Source organism: Leptodactylus fuscus, chromosome 6 (assembly GCF_031893055.1).
Source record: "Leptodactylus fuscus isolate aLepFus1 chromosome 6, aLepFus1.hap2, whole genome shotgun sequence".
Taxonomy (NCBI): Eukaryota; Metazoa; Chordata; class Amphibia; order Anura; family Leptodactylidae; genus Leptodactylus; species Leptodactylus fuscus.
In genome coordinates, this window is record NC_134270.1 from 79,944,165 (window position 1) to 79,963,322 (window position 19,158).

Here is a 19,158-nt window from a genome sequence, read left to right on the forward strand (position 1 = left end):
CATAAGTAATATCTCACAGCTTCACAGATTTATCCTCACCCTGTACTTCCATATGGCCACCAGGTCAGATCAATCTAAGGGCCCGTGCACACGGAGTAAATGCACACTCATTTTTGCATAATACACATGTAAAGAATACACGTGTAAAAATCAGACTCCCATTGACTTCAATGGCATTTTTTACATGTGCAAAAAACGCACGTTTTTTTGGCACGTTTTTTTTTACACATGTAAAAAATGTCATTTAAGTCAATGAGTCTGATTTTTACACGTGTATTCTTTACACATGTATTATGCAAAAATGAGCACGTGTTTACTCCGTGTGCACGGGCCCTTACACTAGTGCAACACAAAAACTGTTTTCACAATAGCTCCTCTGAAGTAACACGACTTTCTGTGTGACAAATACAAGGTGAGCAGAAGGTATGACTAAGAAGGTATGCAAGACGTTGGATTTCTATTGAGACTTGAGTTGCGCAACTGTAAAATAACTAGTTGTGCAAGAAGCCAGAGACAGATACACACACTAGTCACCTGGTTTAGTTTTCATCGTGGCCCTGTTTTCATGTTCATGATCTCCTACTAAATTGAATTAACCTCCAAATATCCCAAATGACTAAATATTAAAGGTGTTACGCCACAAATCCTATCTTCATAGAAAGAGCTAATGTTGCCCTGCAGTAACTAGAACCCACCAGTAACATTCAATCTGGGGGCCCACTAAATAGTTACATGCAAATATTACCTGAAATTTGTTTGCAAATTCCAAAAATGTTGACAACATAAATTTCTCTTTCATTGTAGCCTGCTACCTAGCACTTGCCTTTGAATTCTGATGTTTGGGGGTGCACCTGCATCCACCACAGCTATATTCACAATGGGAGTAAAAAAAAAACTATATGGCTAGACAAGCAAATTGTGGGATAAACAAATTTCATGAAATAATCCCTTTAAAGTAAATTACTAGTAGACTTTCATTAAGAAAGGTGTTTCAATGTGGAGGTCTTGGAACCTCTAAAGTCACATTGATTTTGATACAAGAGAAAATTTCCTCTGCCCTGTTTTTTAAGTGAAAAATTCAACGATGTATCCAGCAAAACACTTTCTTATTTAAAACATAGCCTTTAATTCGAAATATCCAGAGTAAAACAAACTTGATAATTATATTTCAAAAATGGTACATGATGGCAGATGGAGAGAACGACGTCTGGCTGACGCGTTTCGGAGCACTAAGGGGGCTCCTTACTCATAGGGGGCTATGAGTAAGGAGCCCCCTTAGTGCTCCGAAACGCGTCAGCCAGACGTCGTTCTCTCCATCTGCCATCATGTACCATTTTTGAAATATAATTATCAAGTTTGTTTTACTCTGGATATTTCGAATTAAAGGCTATGTTTTAAATAAGAAAGTGTTTTGCTGGATACATCGTTGAATTTTTCACTATTTACCCCGGGCTGAGGGGCTGGTTTCCGTGCAATTCGCACCAACTGCAAAGGATTGAAACACAGGATCATTCATTGTGGATACCATATCTGATCATTATCCGGGACACGTAAGTGAGCTGACACGCTCTTGCATATTTTTTCTCCACTGTTTTTTAAGTGACATGTTTCAAAGTGGTTATATCACTGGCTCATTTTTATAGATAAGGCTCGGTTCACATCTGCATTCAGTATTCCGTTCGGGAAGACTGCTTGAGGACCCTCGAACAGAATAACGAACGCATTAAAAAGCGGTGAGCAATGAAAGCACACAGACCCCATAGACTATAATGGGGTCCGTGTGTTTTCCGCGAAGGTGTCCGCATGAATCATGTGGAGAGAAAAGTGCTGCTTGAAGTGCTCTTCTCTGCATAATTCATGCAGACACCGCGCGGAACTCACATGGACCTCGTTATAGTCTATGGAGTCTGTGTGCTAATCACTTTTTAATACGGTCAGTACTCCATTCAGGGTGGCCCCCAAGCGGACTCTACGAACGGAATACCAAATGCAGAAGTGAACCAGGCCTTAGCTATAAAAATGAACCAGTGAAATAACCACTTCCACAAGGCAGCCACTACCACCCACACTGCACATTACACGTGCCCTAGCTTAAGTAAGTGAAATGTGCAAGATGGTTTGACTATGCTGGGGGATGACTCACTATAAGAAGGGGAGTTTGTCAGTCTGATTGTATGTCTGTCTGTGTCATACCGGGAAACAGTCTGCTGCATCATAAAATACTAGAGGCCTGAGTCTGTAAGCACAGGTGTTATCTGTAAAGACAGGAGTATCACCCTTTGTCCCATAACTTTATTCTACAATACAGTAAAGTTTCCATTTTGGTATTTGAGTTGTTGGATAGTTCATGGCTACACTGCAGCACCCTTTATAGGCATTCTGTTAGCAGATTTAGGCTGTCTAATACATTAGTAGAGGAATTGATTAAAGGGATTCTACCATTAAAATAATTTTTTTTGTAGATCACACATAGGAATAACCTTAAGAAAAGCTATTCTTCTCCTACCTTTAAATGTCTTCTCCGTGCCACCGTTCGCTAGAAATGCCAGTTTTCGTCGGTATGCAAATGAGTTTTTCTCAGCACTGGGGGCGTCCCCAATGCTGCGAAGGAAAATCTCTAGCGCCGCCTCCATCTTCTTCAGGAACGGCCTCTTCACGCGTCTTCTTCCGATGCGGGGGTCAAACTTCTAGGCCTTGGGCAGAGCCGACTACGCATGCACACAGGCCACAAGAAAATGGCCGCTTACTTACTGTTACTGTGCTCTGCCTGAGGCCTAGATGTTTGAGCCCCCTGAAGAAGATGGAGGCGGCGCTGGAGATTTCTCTCGCAGCAATGGGGATGCCCCCAGTGCTGTTTGAGCGCTGGGGACCGTCCCCTGTGCTGCGAGAGAACTCATTTTCATACCGACGAAAACCAGCATTTCTACCGAAAGGCTGCACGGAGAAGACATCTAAAGTTAGGAGAAGAATAACCTTTCTTAAGGCTATTCCTACGAGTGATCTACAAAAATTTTGATTTTAATGGTAGAGTCCCTTTAAAATGGTTTGCATTACTCTGCATACTCTGCATAGGCAAAAAGCTGTCAAGCATTGCTTCAGTCTTTGATGCTGCATCACTTTGAAGGGCTAAATATGTCTCACCTGCCAGGTTTATTAATGTGACCCTGTAGAAGGTCCTTGACTTCATCATAAGTTAGAAAAGCCATGTAGCCTGGATGGGTGACAGCCAGCAGCATCCAGTTCTGGAGTAAACTTTCCCATGGCTAGGGGACAACAGAGAAATAGAGCAAAATTTAGAGGCATTGATGAGGAAATCACAAGGCTACAAAGAAAACATAAAAAAACAATTATTTTTTTTAAAAAAGCCTTTATAATGAAGGAATTTTTTTTTTCTGGAATCATCACAATCCTGTCCATAGATTGTATTTAGGTATTGCAGCTGGGCTCTAGTCAATAAAATAGGAATGATCACAATGCCAGATACAACTCATGGACAAAAGTGGTGCTATTTTTTGGAAAAAGCCAGACAATTTTTTTCCATCCCTGAAAACCTTTTTAAGAGAAAACATATATTCTTTGAACAGTTATTTTTTTATAATTTGCATAAAAGAGGAAAAACGTAAGAAAACGTAACGTAAAGTAAAACGTAAGATTTTTCTATAGTTTACCTGAAATAGGCGTGAGAATATATCAAACTCAAACACTGAAATGTAATCATTGCATGTAAGATCCATTGTACTATGAAGAGCGGACTCCAGTGGTCCCTCACCAATGGGATGCACAGCATGAAGCTTGTCCCTAAACTCTTCCCATTTCACAAGACACCTGAAAAATATGTACATTGTTATGTATGACAAAATAAATCATTATTAAACACAAAATTGTATAAGCAGTCATATGCACTTCCACAGTATGTCAATGTTAGACATGTCTTATCCATAGAGTTAAAAGATCTTATTCCATTCCTATTTTATGGTCTGAGACTTTTATTCATATTGAATTATATTACAGTGGAAAACTGTGGGCCCTTCCTTTGACTAAGACTAGTTTGCTGAAACGTATGCTGTGGTAGACATCACCCATCATTTCCTGTGGTCTCCTATGTGGATCTGTATTAAAGGGGTTTTCATTGTTTCACCTGCCTTCCTCTCTTTTCTCTTCCCCACTTGTGTTTCAAGTTGGTTGGTGGGCTCAATCTAGCAGCATCCACGACTAAGGCTAGGTTCACATCTGTGCTAGACTCTCCATCCATTGGGTCCACCAGGGGACCAGAATGACAGAGACCCAGACCACTGTTTTACATTTATACATGGACACAGCTAGACCCCATTGACTATAATGGGGTCTGCCAGATGTCAGGTGTCAGCCTTTTCAAAACTGAAACCGGTGGAGTGAAAAGTCATCCATGCAGGACTTTTCTCTCTATCGATGGAGTCTCTAACGGCGCAGATGTGAACCTAGCCTTAAATGCACACTGTTATCTCTAGATTTACAGACAGATATAACAGAGGCACCGCTCAGCACTGTTTTTAGCCCTTAAATAACTCAGCAACCAAATGCACTTTGAAGAACTGACTGTTCCATTAGCAGCATTCATAGTAAAGAGAAGAAAATAGAAGTGGCCAGGAACAGAGATTGATGTCACCAGCCTGACCACTGCTAATAGACAGCAGAGGTGGTCTGAAACCAAGTCAGCTAGCTGCAGCATAATGAGCAGTATCTGACAAACAGAGCAAGCCAGATAAAGCAATGTATTAGGTAAAACACTGCTTAGTTTAAGATGTCAGCTTAAATATTATCCTAAAGATGGGAATACTCCTTTACTTCTTCATGCATGTCTCTGATGTGTATTTGTAATATACATTTATACTACATTGACTCTGTTATGTCATTTCATTGTACAGTATATCTATTTACAGTACATTGTCACCTTTGCTTCTTATTGTTAACTATATTTAGGAGATATAAGCATCTAATATTTAATAGTATTTGACCTGCTAGATAGCAACTTTCTGTTATTAAGTTACTAAACTCATGTCTTTTTAAAACTGGTCTAATAAAGGCTAATTATTAATATTGGCATTTGTGCCTCATTGCCTTTATCATATGTATCATATCCCAAATCATAGGGTTCAGCTCCCAAGGAAGCCCTCTCAGCAAGGTATCATTTCACTATTGGTGACAAGGCTTTCATGGGTGAAATTGCTTCTTATGGAAAAAAAAAGTTACACGTACTTTGTTCCAAATGCTTGTGTCCAGAATTTAGATGCCTCAAGCTTTGTGATTCGATATGAATGTCCTTGGAAACGGCCTCCAGGGTACAAGGCTCGGAGCTCACACAGAATGTGACTGAAGATTAGTGACAACTTAGTAAGGTTCCTCCTAAAAAAAAATAAAATGTTGCACCGTCAATGAAATGCTTCTGTCCTGAGACATAGAACGTCATGATGCCAATGAATACAAAAGAGAGTAGGAATCTCGAAATGCAAAGATACAAATGTTTATTAGATTTTCAAGATTTCTTCTGTCCTATACATCTTCAGGTTTATAACTAATATTTTAGCAATTGACAACTGAAGGAGTGAAAATATGCCCAATCTATATCATAAACCACCTTTATAACACATGGCTGCAAATTATAAGTTTACATAATCTATTGATAAACAGTAAAAAAACCTAATTCAACCAGAAAGTAACATAAAAATCTCCTTTTATCCGTGTTAGACACATATTTCTTTTCAGTATGCTGATTTATGTATCTAATATCTCTTTGTATAGGGCACATGTGCCTACTCACAAGTGTCCCCCAAGTATCTCGAATAATCCAACCGTAATTGTGATCCATGAACTGTTTTAGCCTAGTCCAAATGCAGTCTAGCAGACATTAATTAGGTACCTTTTATGTAGCAGTGAGTCCACTTACCTCTTGCATTCATATGTGCCTGCACATTGCCCCACGTTGCAGAAACAGATTTTTTTGTTGCTGATTTTTAAGCCAAATTCAGGAGTGGATTGAGCAGAAGGGAGATGTATAAGAACTTCCTATATATCTCCTATTCCTTTTGTAGCTATTCTTGGCTTTGGCTCAAAAAGCCGCAACAAGATCTGCAAAAAAAGCTGGGTTTCTTCGATGTGGGGCTTTAGCCATAGATAAGATTTTTAGGCTGAAGCCCCCCATCAGCATGTGAACTATACCTACAGAAACACTGGCATTTTCCCTATTAGGTATAATAGGGGCAGGAAGTCTGCAGTGGAAAACTCTGTGGAAAAAAAACGCAATTCATTTTCTCTGCATTTTTTTTTTGCTGTGCTTCAATACGTGGGGCCTTAGACTTAAGGAGCAGCACCTCAAATTTAAAGGTGCTGACAAGTTTAAGATTTCTCTGCTTAAGGCTGTGGCCCCACATTGCAGAAAAGCTGCTTTTTTTGGTTACAGATTTTTCTTCTTTTTCTTTTGAGCCAAGAATGGCTTGAAAAAGGAATGGGAAATATAAAGAAAGATCTTATTCTTCACCCATCTTTTAAATTAGCTCCTGGCTTTGGCTCAAAAAGCTGCAACAAAATCTACAACAAAAAAAAAACAGCATCTCCGTTCATTCCACAACATTTTTGGGAGCCTTCACACAGAGTTTACGCTCCACTCATTCTGAACGTAAACTCGTTGCTGCTTTCAATGTGATACGTGCGTATCACATTGAAAGAGATGAGTAAAAAAGCCTCCCATTGGGGAGTGCGCGTATGCCGACGCCCATTCAAGTCAATGGGATCTGCTGGTCATTCTGAATGAGTTTACGTTCAGAATGAGCGGAGCTTAAACTCCGTGTGAAAGCTCCCATTTCATTTTACTACATTTTAATCTGTGGTTTTATCCCCTTATTAGATTAGTAGGGAAAAAGTGTTTCCGCAGGTAAAATTGACAGGCTGCGTTTTTCATAAGCACATTCATTTTCGAAAACGCAACTTTTCAGCTGCATTTTTTTCTGTGATGTCTGGATAAGATTATCCAGAATCTCATTCGCTTTTCTGGTACTGTAAAACACTGCATTTTTTCCCATGCGTTTCCAAAATATGAAGCACTAATCTAAGATTAAGGCCCCACATAGCAGGTTGCAGCCAAAAAGCTCTGCAGGAAAAAATACAGCAGAAATGCATCCCGGTTTTTCCTGCAGAGTTTTTCACAGAAAATCGCCAGAGATTTCCTTTGCGGACTTTCTGCTTTTATTATACCTATAAGGAAACTGCCAGCTTTTTTGTAGGTATAATTGACATACTGCGGTTTACAACAACGCTTGCATTTTTTTCCGCAGTGTGTGGATGGGATTAGCTAGAATCACATCCACTTAGCAGGTAATGTAAAACAAAATGTTTATGCTACATGGAGCCCCAGTATAAAAGGGGTTTTGCAGCTCCAAATCGAATTTTCATATTGACCGAATTGACAGGATACATCACTAGTATGTAATCTGTTGGGACCCAATACTTGGACTCCGCACAGATCAGCTGTTAAAGCAACTGAATAGCGATGTTTCTGGGGAACTACAGCACTACCCCTATTACTTGAAGATTGCCCTTGACTCACAGCTTCTCGCACCAATGCAGGAAAGCTGCAACATTAATAGGCAAAAATAGAAAACTTGTATTTGTTTGATGTATGTTGTCCTCCGGTCCCTGTAAATTAGCTACACATGTCCTAATAGAACATACAGTATTACTAGAGGTACAAATTCACATAAGTATACTGTTCACATTTATCACGGATGACATATGTATCCATTCATTTTAATGTACTTATTTAGACAGCATATTTTTTTTTACTAGTAATGACGCATCATTCCTATGAAAGTCTATGGGTCTATGAAAAACCCCCAAAAGATTGCATTTTGGTATCATCTGTTTTTTAAAGAAACAAAGAAAGTATAGGGAGAAAAAAACTGTTGATCAACCACAACCAATACATGACCCGCAAATTAGCAGGATGGTGTGCGGTCTGTGAATATAAGGCCTAATATAAGGTCAGCAGCATGTCAATTATACCTATGGAAATGCTGGCGTTTTCTGTATAGATATAATAGAAGCAGAATGTCTGCAGAGGAAAACTCTACGAACTTTCTTTGAAAAGTGCTGTATGTAAAAACCATAATATGTGTCACAGCACTTTTTTAAGCAGCGTTCGCTTTTTAGCTGTGACTCACTACATGGGATCTTAGCCTCAAACTGACTTTGAACTCTGTACTGCAAATGTGACTGATGCAGATATTGGTGGTTTTACATTAATAACAGCATCTTCACTAACCTGTCTGTCTACTAATGCAATGTCCACAATCCATTACTTCCCCTTACTTGTCCTGTGGTTCAGTAACCCCTTTACCCAATACGACTATGTGTACACAGTGTCTCTTAAAATATTTGTGCTGATTTTATTTTTGTGTTTCTATGAATTTTTTTTTTATATAATATACTGAAGACTTTGACATACAGATAATTTATTATTTTTATTTATATAGTGACATCATATTCCCCAGCGCTGCAAAATCATATGAAAGTTGGCTTTACTTATCAGGCTCCTTTTCTTCTTCCTCTCCTTCAAAAACTGTTCAATCTATAATGGAGGATTTGTTGGTCTTTGAGCTCACAGGGGGATCGACATTTTAAGGAGAAGGAAGGGGGAGGAGAAGCAAGCTGCTGTAGCTAATAGTAAGCTTTCTATCTCACCCCATATGATTTATTCAAACCAATACTTGCCAACACATCTAGCTAACGTCCTATATGGCATTGCTGCTTCTAAGTACATGACAGAGAGAGCTAGATAGGAGACATTATAGCAGCTAGTCTCCACCTGCAGGTTGATAAATATAGGTCATCCAGAGGAGAGACCTGCTAAAAAGGCAAAATAGTAGTCATATAATGACCAGTTACATGGATATTTATCTTGTATACATACAACAGTTTATTCTGGAAGGAAAGAACAGATGCGTTGTAGCAATTAATCTGGTTGATAGGGAACCAGAAAAGAAGTCTGAACAGGAGGATAGGAGGAAGGTTTGGTGTTGCCCTGCAAGCCTAGAAGCGACTGGTACCCCCTATTGGGATGTCCTCAGTTTTCTAATCTGACTACATCTCTCCTCCAATCCAATAATCCATGCCTAATGAAGCATTCTTACCTGAAATGTTGAATTATTGGATATAACTAAATTACAGTGTTATTTGTGATGTTACTTTGTAACACCTATGTGAAATAAAAGCAAACTACAAGGAGATAACTCTTGAGAGTGCAATCTCTTCTCTTCCATATTGGATTGGATATTGGAAAAGGTCAATCAGTCAACAGCAAGGTATTGATAGTTTCCACTTTCCATGTCATAGTTGTAGCTTTTTCTACACTACACCGAATAAGACAATTCTCATTCATCAAAATGTAAATGTTTCCCTCATCTGGTATGTCTCCAGCAGTCAATGTTAGGGCGGGTTCACACCTGCACCCGGTCTCCGCTTTCAGGTTTCTGTCTTCTGCCCAAGAAACTGGACAGGAGACTGAAACCGGCAGACAGTTTTGAAACCCATTCATTTGAATGGGTTTGTAAAGTGTCCGCCTGTGCGCGCCCGTGATCGTCTTCTGCCCATTGCGGCGAAACAGTTTTTTGGGTTTTTTTAACCGGACACGCTCACGGGCAGACACTGAATGCCGAGTTTCTGGCCCCTGTCAGCAGAAGACAGAAGCCTGAAAGTGGAGACCAGGTGCTGGTGTGAACCCGCCCTCACTATCCTTCAAGTTCATGGCAGGTCATAGTGATAGCTAGGCTCTGATAAACTCAGGTATGTATGAAGTTTATTATTATTAGTCTATTATTTCCATTGTTCTCATTCATCTTAGTGGAAACTGTGATTAAGCAGGTCTAATATAGCAAAATAATACATCATTACAATGAAGAGGAATGCTATGTATGTAATACCGAGAGCAGACAACTATATTAGCTGCTGGAAAAGCTGGAACGTCAAGATGATACATGGCAGCAAAGAGTTAGACTCCTGAGCTAATGTATGGAGATGAGAAAATGTATCCACTTAGGGGTTTAAGAAACAGCTCAGCTTTATTCCCAGATACCCAGCACCATGATTGTCTGTAAGTTATATCAAGTATTGAAGAAAAACTTTATTGAAGTCAATTTGGATGTGTTGCAATACCATAGACATTCCATGGACCATTTAAGGGCAGAAACACTTGTATTTTGTGCAGACAGGCTGAATGTGGGCAGAACTGGTGGTAATTGGCGCACTCATTCATTTCAATGGGAGCGGCAGAGATAGCCAAAGTACAAGACTCAGCTATGTCTAGCACTCCCATTGAAGTGAATGGAAGCACCAACCACTACCAGTCCCATCCACATTCAGCCTGGCTGTGCTCAAGTTGAATATGGAGCTGAAGAAAGGTCCTGCAGGCTACACTTTGTAAGACAACCCCTTTAAATTCTGGGGTCTCTTGACCTCAGAGTGTAATAAGTGGAGGGGCAGAAACATAATAACAGTTATACTCACCTTTTCTCATCTCTTCTGGGCATTCTTTTGGTGTCCAATGCTCCATCTCGGACCTCTTCCAGCCTCCTCTGGCCTTGGTGGTCTGCTGAGGTTTGTGATGACACCAAGAAGGCCGGAAGAGGCCAGAAGATCTGAGAGAGCGTCAGACCATGAAGGAATGCCAGACACCAACAAGGATGTATATTCTGTTTCTGGGCCTCAACGTATTATATTCTATTGTCTGAAGAGACCACAGAGTATAATAGTTGTTTGCGGTTGAGTAACTCCCAAAGATTTGGGTCAAGCTCAAAACTTTTGGAAAACTCAGGTTGAATCTGATTCGATCCAGACAGGTTCACTCATCTCTCTGTCTAGACAGAGTAGTAACAATATAGTAACAATGTCAGACCTTTAGTCTCTAGAATAATAATTTTCCATTCATTGGCAGCAAGAAGACATATTGAAAATGGTAATAAAGTGAATTTTTGCCAATATGAAATGCAGGTTGCTACCTGACTATTTGATCATTCCATTCCATGTTCTTTATAGTACACACCTCAGCTATTATAAAACCTCTTTTGGAGGAGTTAAAAGGAGATTCCTAGATTCCTGTTCACTAATATTAAAATTTCTTATAAAGTTAGGTCAGCCGTACTGTAGCCTATATACAGTTGTTTCTTTGATTTCTAATGCTTCAACATTAATAACTATGATAAAACTCATATAAGTGGAGACAGGTAGGACCCTTTCGCTGTGTGTTGTGGTGTGAACCTTCCTTGGAATTTAGCCAATCGCAATGTAATACCCAGTAACTAGTACTAATGGATCTATTGATAAATCAGACTTTATTGATTAATCTCCAATGTGAGAAGACCCCTTTTTCAAACAAATAGAGAGCAGGAGGAGCTTCTTGTTGTTAGATACAACTAATTAAAAAATGGCATTTTAAAAGAGATGTTTGTGAGTCATCATACCAAAGTATATGCTCCTTCTAGCACCCCCATAGTCACTGCATTGTCAACCAATCCATTTCTCTGCTCCTAAGGGCTGTCTCACCATCCCAGAGCATCTTAAGTTTATTTACAAATTTCAAACCTCACAACTGTTGTTCGTTTCTGGTAGGGTCAGGGCCACTTTAATACTTTAGTGGGCCCTGTTCAAAGATTCCAAAGTAGGCCTCGATCCCCAATGTAATTTAAAGTCCTCTCAAGTGGCCTCCACATAATGCCCCCTCAATAACCATGAATATATATATGATATACAATTAAAAAAAAAAAAAAACAACAAAGTTATACTTGCCTCACCCCATTCCCACGGTGCTTCATGCAGGCTCATTGTGCTTCCCTGCCTCAGAAATCCTAATCCTGAATGGTGGAGCACAGAACTGATAGCTCTATGCTCCAATATTGTATTCAACTTTATGTGCTTCCTTAGGAAGCAGATAGAGTTGAAAACACTGCCTGCCATCCAGAACAGTCATCTAACACCTGATATGCAGAGCCTGATCTGGGTCAATAGTAGGGACTCCCACTATCATAGAGCATGGTACACATCTACTGTTTGCCCTATGGTAAATGCAGCCCAGGGTACAGTTGTCCCCCAAAGAGTACTCGGAGTAGTAATGCTTATGAAAATTTGCCACAAAATGGTTGTTTTGGGATGTTTGTGGGGGTTTTGTGGCAGATCAAGGGGTTGTGACTTAAATGGAAAATCAAATAGTTGTAGCTATGATTAACTGCGGCACAAACTCTGGCAGTCTGCCGCCGGTTACACCACCACTATGTGTGACCAACATGTAAGCAACTTGTGAACTATTTTATTGATTAATCAGAAGTCTTTTTTTCTGTAAATTGCTCCTAAAATAGCACCTTAATTTTATTTAATTGCACCAATAAGAACCAACAATTCAGTTTTATTGTCAATAACATAAGGTAATTAATAAAATGACTACGTAAGTACTTAGTAATGAATTATAGACATAGTTCTATTAATTATTAGAATTATTAGAGGGAGTCTGTCAGCAGTAAATTGGTTATAAACACAATCACAGTAGCTTGTAGAGAAATATGTACAGTTTCCAAATATGCCTCCATTCAGCTTTAAAGCCCCATTTTCATAAATTATATTATTCATTTGCAAATGATTGGGAATTATTAGTGCAAATGGAGGGAACTGCTGGGTTGCTTTCCCCTTATTTGCATATGATTTTGAAAGATTGTATAGTTGTGCACATTTATAAAACGTTAGGGTAAATGTAGATAAATCATGCGCTTCAACATAATAATGTCCAGGCCATTCCTATATGTAATAAAAGAGCCCATAACGAAAGTATAGACCAGGGATCAGCACCTGTGCCACACTCAGCACTTTGGGCATATTTGCTGGGTACACAAATACTCCAGGTAATCCCTCCCTCTTATTGATCAAGTAAACACAGTCAGAGTGGAGGAAGAACCCAGGGACAAAGCAATCGCATAGCACCCTGGTATCTTGGCTTTGAGTTAGCGTTATCAGAGAGCTATAATTGCCTGTGCATTTTGTTGTTATACCTTGAAGCAAGTGCAAAAGTAAAGTATGATATGGCAGCTTAAAATGCTAAAGTAGGAGTTTGCTCATTTCAACAAGGCTGGACAGATTTGGGTTTACTCAACAAAAAAGTCTGGGTTGTGTCAGGGACATCTTCTGACTCCTCAAAGCTGGCTTAGGCTTCGTTCACACTAGTGTTGGGTGACTGTTCAGGGACTTCATCTCTGATTTCACTTCAAATATGCTGCAGGACTTTTCTCTGTGCTGATTTTGGGCGGTAAGCATTTTATCTTAGAGGCACTATGGAGGGCACAATGGGAGAGTATTATTGCTATTAGGGGCACTAGGTACTACTAATGTAGACGCATTGAAAGAGCATTATTACTAATGGGGGCATGCTAGGGAGCATAATTGCTCTTCTAGACACTATGGGACATGCTGACAAACATTATTACTGCTGGGTAGAACGCTGTTACCAATAGTGAAATTCTGAGGATGCTTATTAATATTGGGTCAGAGGTTTCATTAGGACATGGAATAGAATTATTTCTTGGGGTCATTATTACTAAAGGGACATACTGGGAGAGCCATATTACTATTGGGAGTACTATGGAGGATACTATTGCTAATGAGGGCACTATGGAGGGCACAATTCCTAACAAGGCACTCTGGGAGAGCATTATTACTATGTGGGCACTATTACTGATAGGAATAATATTTACTTGGCACAACTGCTGTAGAGGGCACTATCAGTGTGATACTTCTATTTTCAACAGGGGTTATCTGTATGCAGAATTATTTATGCAGGGCATTATTTGGGAGCCCTGGGAGCACATTAGGCTCACTATTTGAGGGTAACAGAAAAAAAGAATGTTATGATACCAGTACAGATGGGATGATAGAAAAGAGAATAACTCATGATGACTGTGTGGCAAACTCAGCAGAGCTGGAAAAAGCATTAAAAACAGTCTGGACTTAATGGAGAAGATATAGAGGATAGAGAATGACTAAAATTAGTGGAGATGTTCAGATTCTGTATCTAAGCAGTACTGTTATCTTTGGTGCATGAGGGGTTGTGAAGCTCAAACTTTGGATTTTTTAAGACCCTAGCAACGTCCCTGTACCCCAGTAGTGTACAACACAAATTGACAATGACAACATTACTCCTAAAGATCTTACTAAGACAGACAACTGCTCAGAATCAGAACATACACAATTGGCTAGATTACTTGAGTGCAAACAATGTATGTCTTAAGAAGTCAAGACCCTGATAAATTGCAGGAGCTATTTCTTGGTATGAAGTGGACTAACACAAATGAGACACAACAAATGTCTTTCCCTTAATATAAAAGATTTTTTATCTTCATATGGGGATATTTGCCTTTCACTATATCAACTCTGTTATAAAAGAGGTTAAAATCCTCTCACAGAGATAAAAGTCAGGAGGTATACTATACTTCCTGGTCAAAGGTGAGGTGCGTAGATGAAGAATAAAAAAAATAAATATTTGTGAGACTATGCGTTTCAGGAGCCATCCGCTCCCTTCATTGTGTACAGTTCCTAAAACTATACAAAATACCTCTTGTACATGTTCAAGAGACAATCCCATAAAAAAATATAGGTGTATAATTTAATTTAAATTAATAAATTTATACTGAAAAAGTATGTGTGAAAAGAATTTATATAAAACGATCCACAGAGACACTAAAAGTACTGTATTGAAATTTATAATGGACTAGCAGGAGGACCCGGCTTCGCATGGGTATATTACATTTTATGTTTGTGTCGTGGCCCCATAAGAATTGTCCAATTTTGCACTGATGTATTTTGTATGTTGTTTGTGGGTATGTCCATAAGTGTCATGTGATTATGTGTATCTCATTTTGGATATAAGTGAAAAACCTGTGATCATTTGTTACGGATACCTGTAGTAAAGCTGTATCTAATCCTTTCCTGTGTAGTACCGTGTTTAGGCACAAGTATCTAATCCTTGTTGGTGTAGTACTGTGTAAAGATGCACATATCTAATCCTCTGGCGTGTGGTACTGTGCGCAGATGCGCGTATCTAATCCTCCCTCGTGTGGTTTTGTGTGAAGAGGCGCGTATCTAATCCTCCGGCAAGTGAAACTGTGTGCAGACGTATGTATCTAATCTTACGGCATGTGGTACTGTGTGCAGACGCGCGTATCTAATCCTCTGGCGTAAGGTACTGTGTGCTGAGATGGGTATTTAATTCTCTGGTGTGTGGTATTGTGTGCAGAGGTATGTATCTAATCCTGCCCCATGTGGTACTGTGTGCAGACAAAGGTATCTAATCCTCACCTATGTGGTATTGTGTGCAGTGGCGCGTATCTAATCCTCCGGCATGTGGTATTGTGTGTATAGGCGCATATCTAATCCACTGGCATGTGGTACTGTGTGCAAAGGCACATATCTAATCGTCCCCCATGTGGTATTGTATGCAGTGGCGTGTATCTAATCCTCCGGTGTGTGGTATTGTGTGAAGACGCATGTATCTAATCCTCTGGCATGTAGAACTGTGTGCAGATGCGCGTATCTAATCCTCCCCTGTGTGGTACTGTGTGCTGAAACGCGTATCTAATTCTCTGGCTTGTGGTACTGTGTGCAGAGGCATGTATCTAATCCTCCAAAGTGTGGTACTGTGTGCAGACACACATATCTAATCCTCCCCTGTGTTGTATTGTGTGAAGAGGCGCGTATCTAATCCTACGGTGTGTGAAACTGTGTGTAGACACGTGTACATTGAAGTCAAAGGGAGCCATTTTTGCAGGCGGATTTTAAGACGATTCCATGTCAAAATCCGACTGCAAAAAACTCAGTGTGAACATATCCTAAACATTTTGGCACTAGATGTTTCATGAGGGTGTTTGGAAGCTGTAAAGGAGAGAACACTGAGTCTGATGACAGCGCTGCCAGTGTTACTATAGTAGTAGATGGACCTGTGTGACTGTTCTAGCCCCTTCCTCATATTCTTTCAAAAATGCATTCAGTACAAACAAGCTTATCTAGTTATAAGTTTTCAGTAATGGGATTGAATTGCTCTAAGTCCTCTTTGGTATGTTTGACTTATTTGAGACATTTTTTTTGAAGAGACTATGGGGGTGAACCATGGAGGTCTGGTTCTGTGTTAAACTACCCTACTGTGCATCATGTCTTATTGTTTTACATTAAAATAAGTAATTGATATCTTTTATACAAATTTGTGAAATACTGACCATGCTGTACTCTATGTGCCTCTAACTATATAGGATGGTATTAAGAAAATAGTGGCATATTCTATTATATGCCTTATTGTATAAATGGAAGAAAACGCTGCCTCATAGTGATAGCAGCATGCCGATAGGTTTGTAAACACCTGTCCAAGCAGCATGGACCCTTCTTATGTTGATACTATTGATATATATATCAGTATACTGTATATTGTTGGTGGTGGTCTGTGGCTATGATTTAAGGCAATAGCATAATTCTTTAGAAGTGACTCTATATGTATGTTTGATGATATCATTACATTTTGTGCAATTCAGGGTTTTTGACTACAATAAGGAAGTATTTATCTGATTTTATCAACCTGTATATTTCCTTGTTCTCAAGGTTGCCTGCTTGACAAGTACAGATAACACGCTTTTTAATAATCTTAAGTACATATTTCACCACTTAGCCGCTTCTTTTCCTCCTCTTGCACTGATCATTAACCTTAATTTCTATGTTGAGAGATGAGATGGATTATGAGTTTGAATAAAGAATCAAGTTAGATGTTGTCTATAGAAGTCTATGGAGATGGGAGGAAGCAACTGGAGGATGAAGAAGAAAGACACAAACTCACAGAGATGCTGCTAAAGGCTAGTTAACCCCAATGATGGATTCACATGTACACTGCTATTTACTTCTGTACTATGTGCTCCACGGTGCTTCTAAGCCAGGGTTCACACTACTGTTGGATTCTGTTATGAAGGTGTCCGTTTAAAAAATGAGATGAGCGAACAGTAAAATGTCCGAGATTCGATATTCGTTTCGAGTAGCCCCTCAATATTCGACTACTCAAATCGAATATCGAACCCTATTATAGTCTATGAGGGAAAATGCTCGTTTCAGGGGTAGGCAACGTTCGATCAAATTACACTTACCAAGTCCACGAGTGAGGGTCGGGCTGGATCCTCCGAGAAGTCTTCTCCGTGCAGCGTCCCCGCAGCATCTTCCGGCTCTGAATTCACTCTGCCAGGCATCGGGCCTGGGCAGAGCCGACGGCATGCACAGTCGGCTCTGCTCAGGCCCGATGCCTGGCAGAGTGAATTCAGAGCCGGAAGACGCCACAGGGAAGCTGCACGGAGAAGACTTCTAAAGGTAGGAGAAGAACCAGCGTTGATTGGCCGACTGTATAGCATTCGGCCAATCAATGCTGGTTCTGCATCGAACTTTTCCATTCAAATAGCGAGTGGTACTCGATCGAGTACGAGTATTTCGAATACCGTAGTATTCGATCGAATACCTACTCGATCGAATACTACTCGCTCATCTCTAATGTTTATCAGTTACTGTCCGTTATAAATCTGTTGCCCATAGACTTTAATGATAAAAAAAAATAACGAACACTTGCTGTCCATTTTTTTCTAACGGACAGAAAAGTCCTCCATGTAGGAATTTTTGTCCGCTGGAAAAAAATGAATTTATGTGTAAACAGACACAAACGGACACAAGATAAAATCCAATTGAAATGAATGTAAATTTTAATGGATTTCAGCTAGTGTCCGTTGCTAAAATCTTATAACGGACAATAGCTACGGACACTGTTGACGGTCACCAATGGTAGTGTGAACGCTCCTTAAGGGTGGGTTGCAAAGAGATAGGGGAGCAGAATCTCCCCTTCTCTGTGTGCATTGTATGGGATCTGTCATACCAATTAGTCTCTGCTATTCCTGGAAAGCTCAGAGACAAAAAAAAGGACAACTGATAATTAAAGCTGGAATCTGTAGAGGAGAAAACTGATGAAAAGTGCCATCTACAACTTATATAGAGGTCAAGTTCAGTGCTATTCCTCAGACAAACAAACACATGACCATTTACTTTATAAAGTCATCTAAAACATATTCACCTGTCCCTGGTACTCCAGTATCTCCCAGTGCAGTTTAGTCCTGCTGCTCCAGCATTTTCTTCCAGCCAAAGTCCCCACCGCATGTGACCACTGAGGCCAATCAGCGGCCTCAGCGAATGACATGGGACGTCACGACCTGTGATATCCCTGGGTCCTATTCTTAGGCCACTGAGGCAAGAAACTATTGGAGCAACAGAACTGGACTGTGCTGGAAGGGACATCTGAGTAATTTTATTATTTTATTTTTTCACCTTCCCCAGCACAATATACAAAAAAAAAAAAAAAAAATATTGTAGAAAACCTCATTAAGTATACTTATTGTACGTATTAATCATGACTAATCACTTTTTATGTTGGATCACGCATACATAATGGATCACATAATGGAGAGTGACCTAAAAGTTTATTATATGCATTAACAGGTGCCATAAAGTCAATTAACTCAGTACTCAGTTAAGTGTTTGGTTTAATACCTCATTTTTTACCATTGTAGTCAATTGGAAGAAGATGTTAAAAGAACATCCTGCAGTTTAGGGCAAACCATATCTGCCTTAGAAACTGATGCTAGGTTCACACCAGTTGTTGTTGGGCGTCCATTGTTTTTTAGCTGAAACCAGCAGAGGAAAAAGTCCTATGTGTAGGATTATTTCCGCCGACCCATTTTCAGCAGACACTGCTCTTTGGGAAGGTGGCCCAGGGCTTTAAAGTTTCATATTTTGTAACTGGGAATTATAAATTTTCAACAAATATTAGGCACCATCATGTGACTGCTACGGTAGACTAATGCTACAGGCACAATGTGGTATAGTACAGCGTACAGTGTAGTATGGTTTCATATTTTCAGCAAACTTATTTCAACATGGCAGTTGGCGCCCTAGGTGATTGGAAGCTGCTTATACTCCATATGTATATCAGCGTCACAGTGGGCATGTTAACATGAAAATTAGTTGCAAAAAGTCCTTTATTTGAATGATTTACATTTTTTGCAAAGAGCATCAATATAATTCAAA

At 39.7% G+C, this 19,158-nt stretch overlaps 1 protein-coding gene across 1 annotated transcript in view; it reads right to left on the minus strand.

Moving 5' to 3' along the window:
- Positions 1 to 19,158, minus strand: part of CBLC (Cbl proto-oncogene C) — a 34,521-nt gene that overhangs the window by 14,281 nt on the left and 1,082 nt on the right. The window contains exons 2-4 of the mRNA XM_075280300.1: positions 5,236 to 5,382; positions 3,669 to 3,825; positions 3,142 to 3,263 (exon numbers count right to left, since the gene is read on the minus strand). Coding sequence (XP_075136401.1) covers positions 3,142 to 3,263; positions 3,669 to 3,825; positions 5,236 to 5,382 — 426 coding nt within the window. The remainder of the gene's footprint in view (positions 1 to 3,141; positions 3,264 to 3,668; positions 3,826 to 5,235; positions 5,383 to 19,158) is intronic.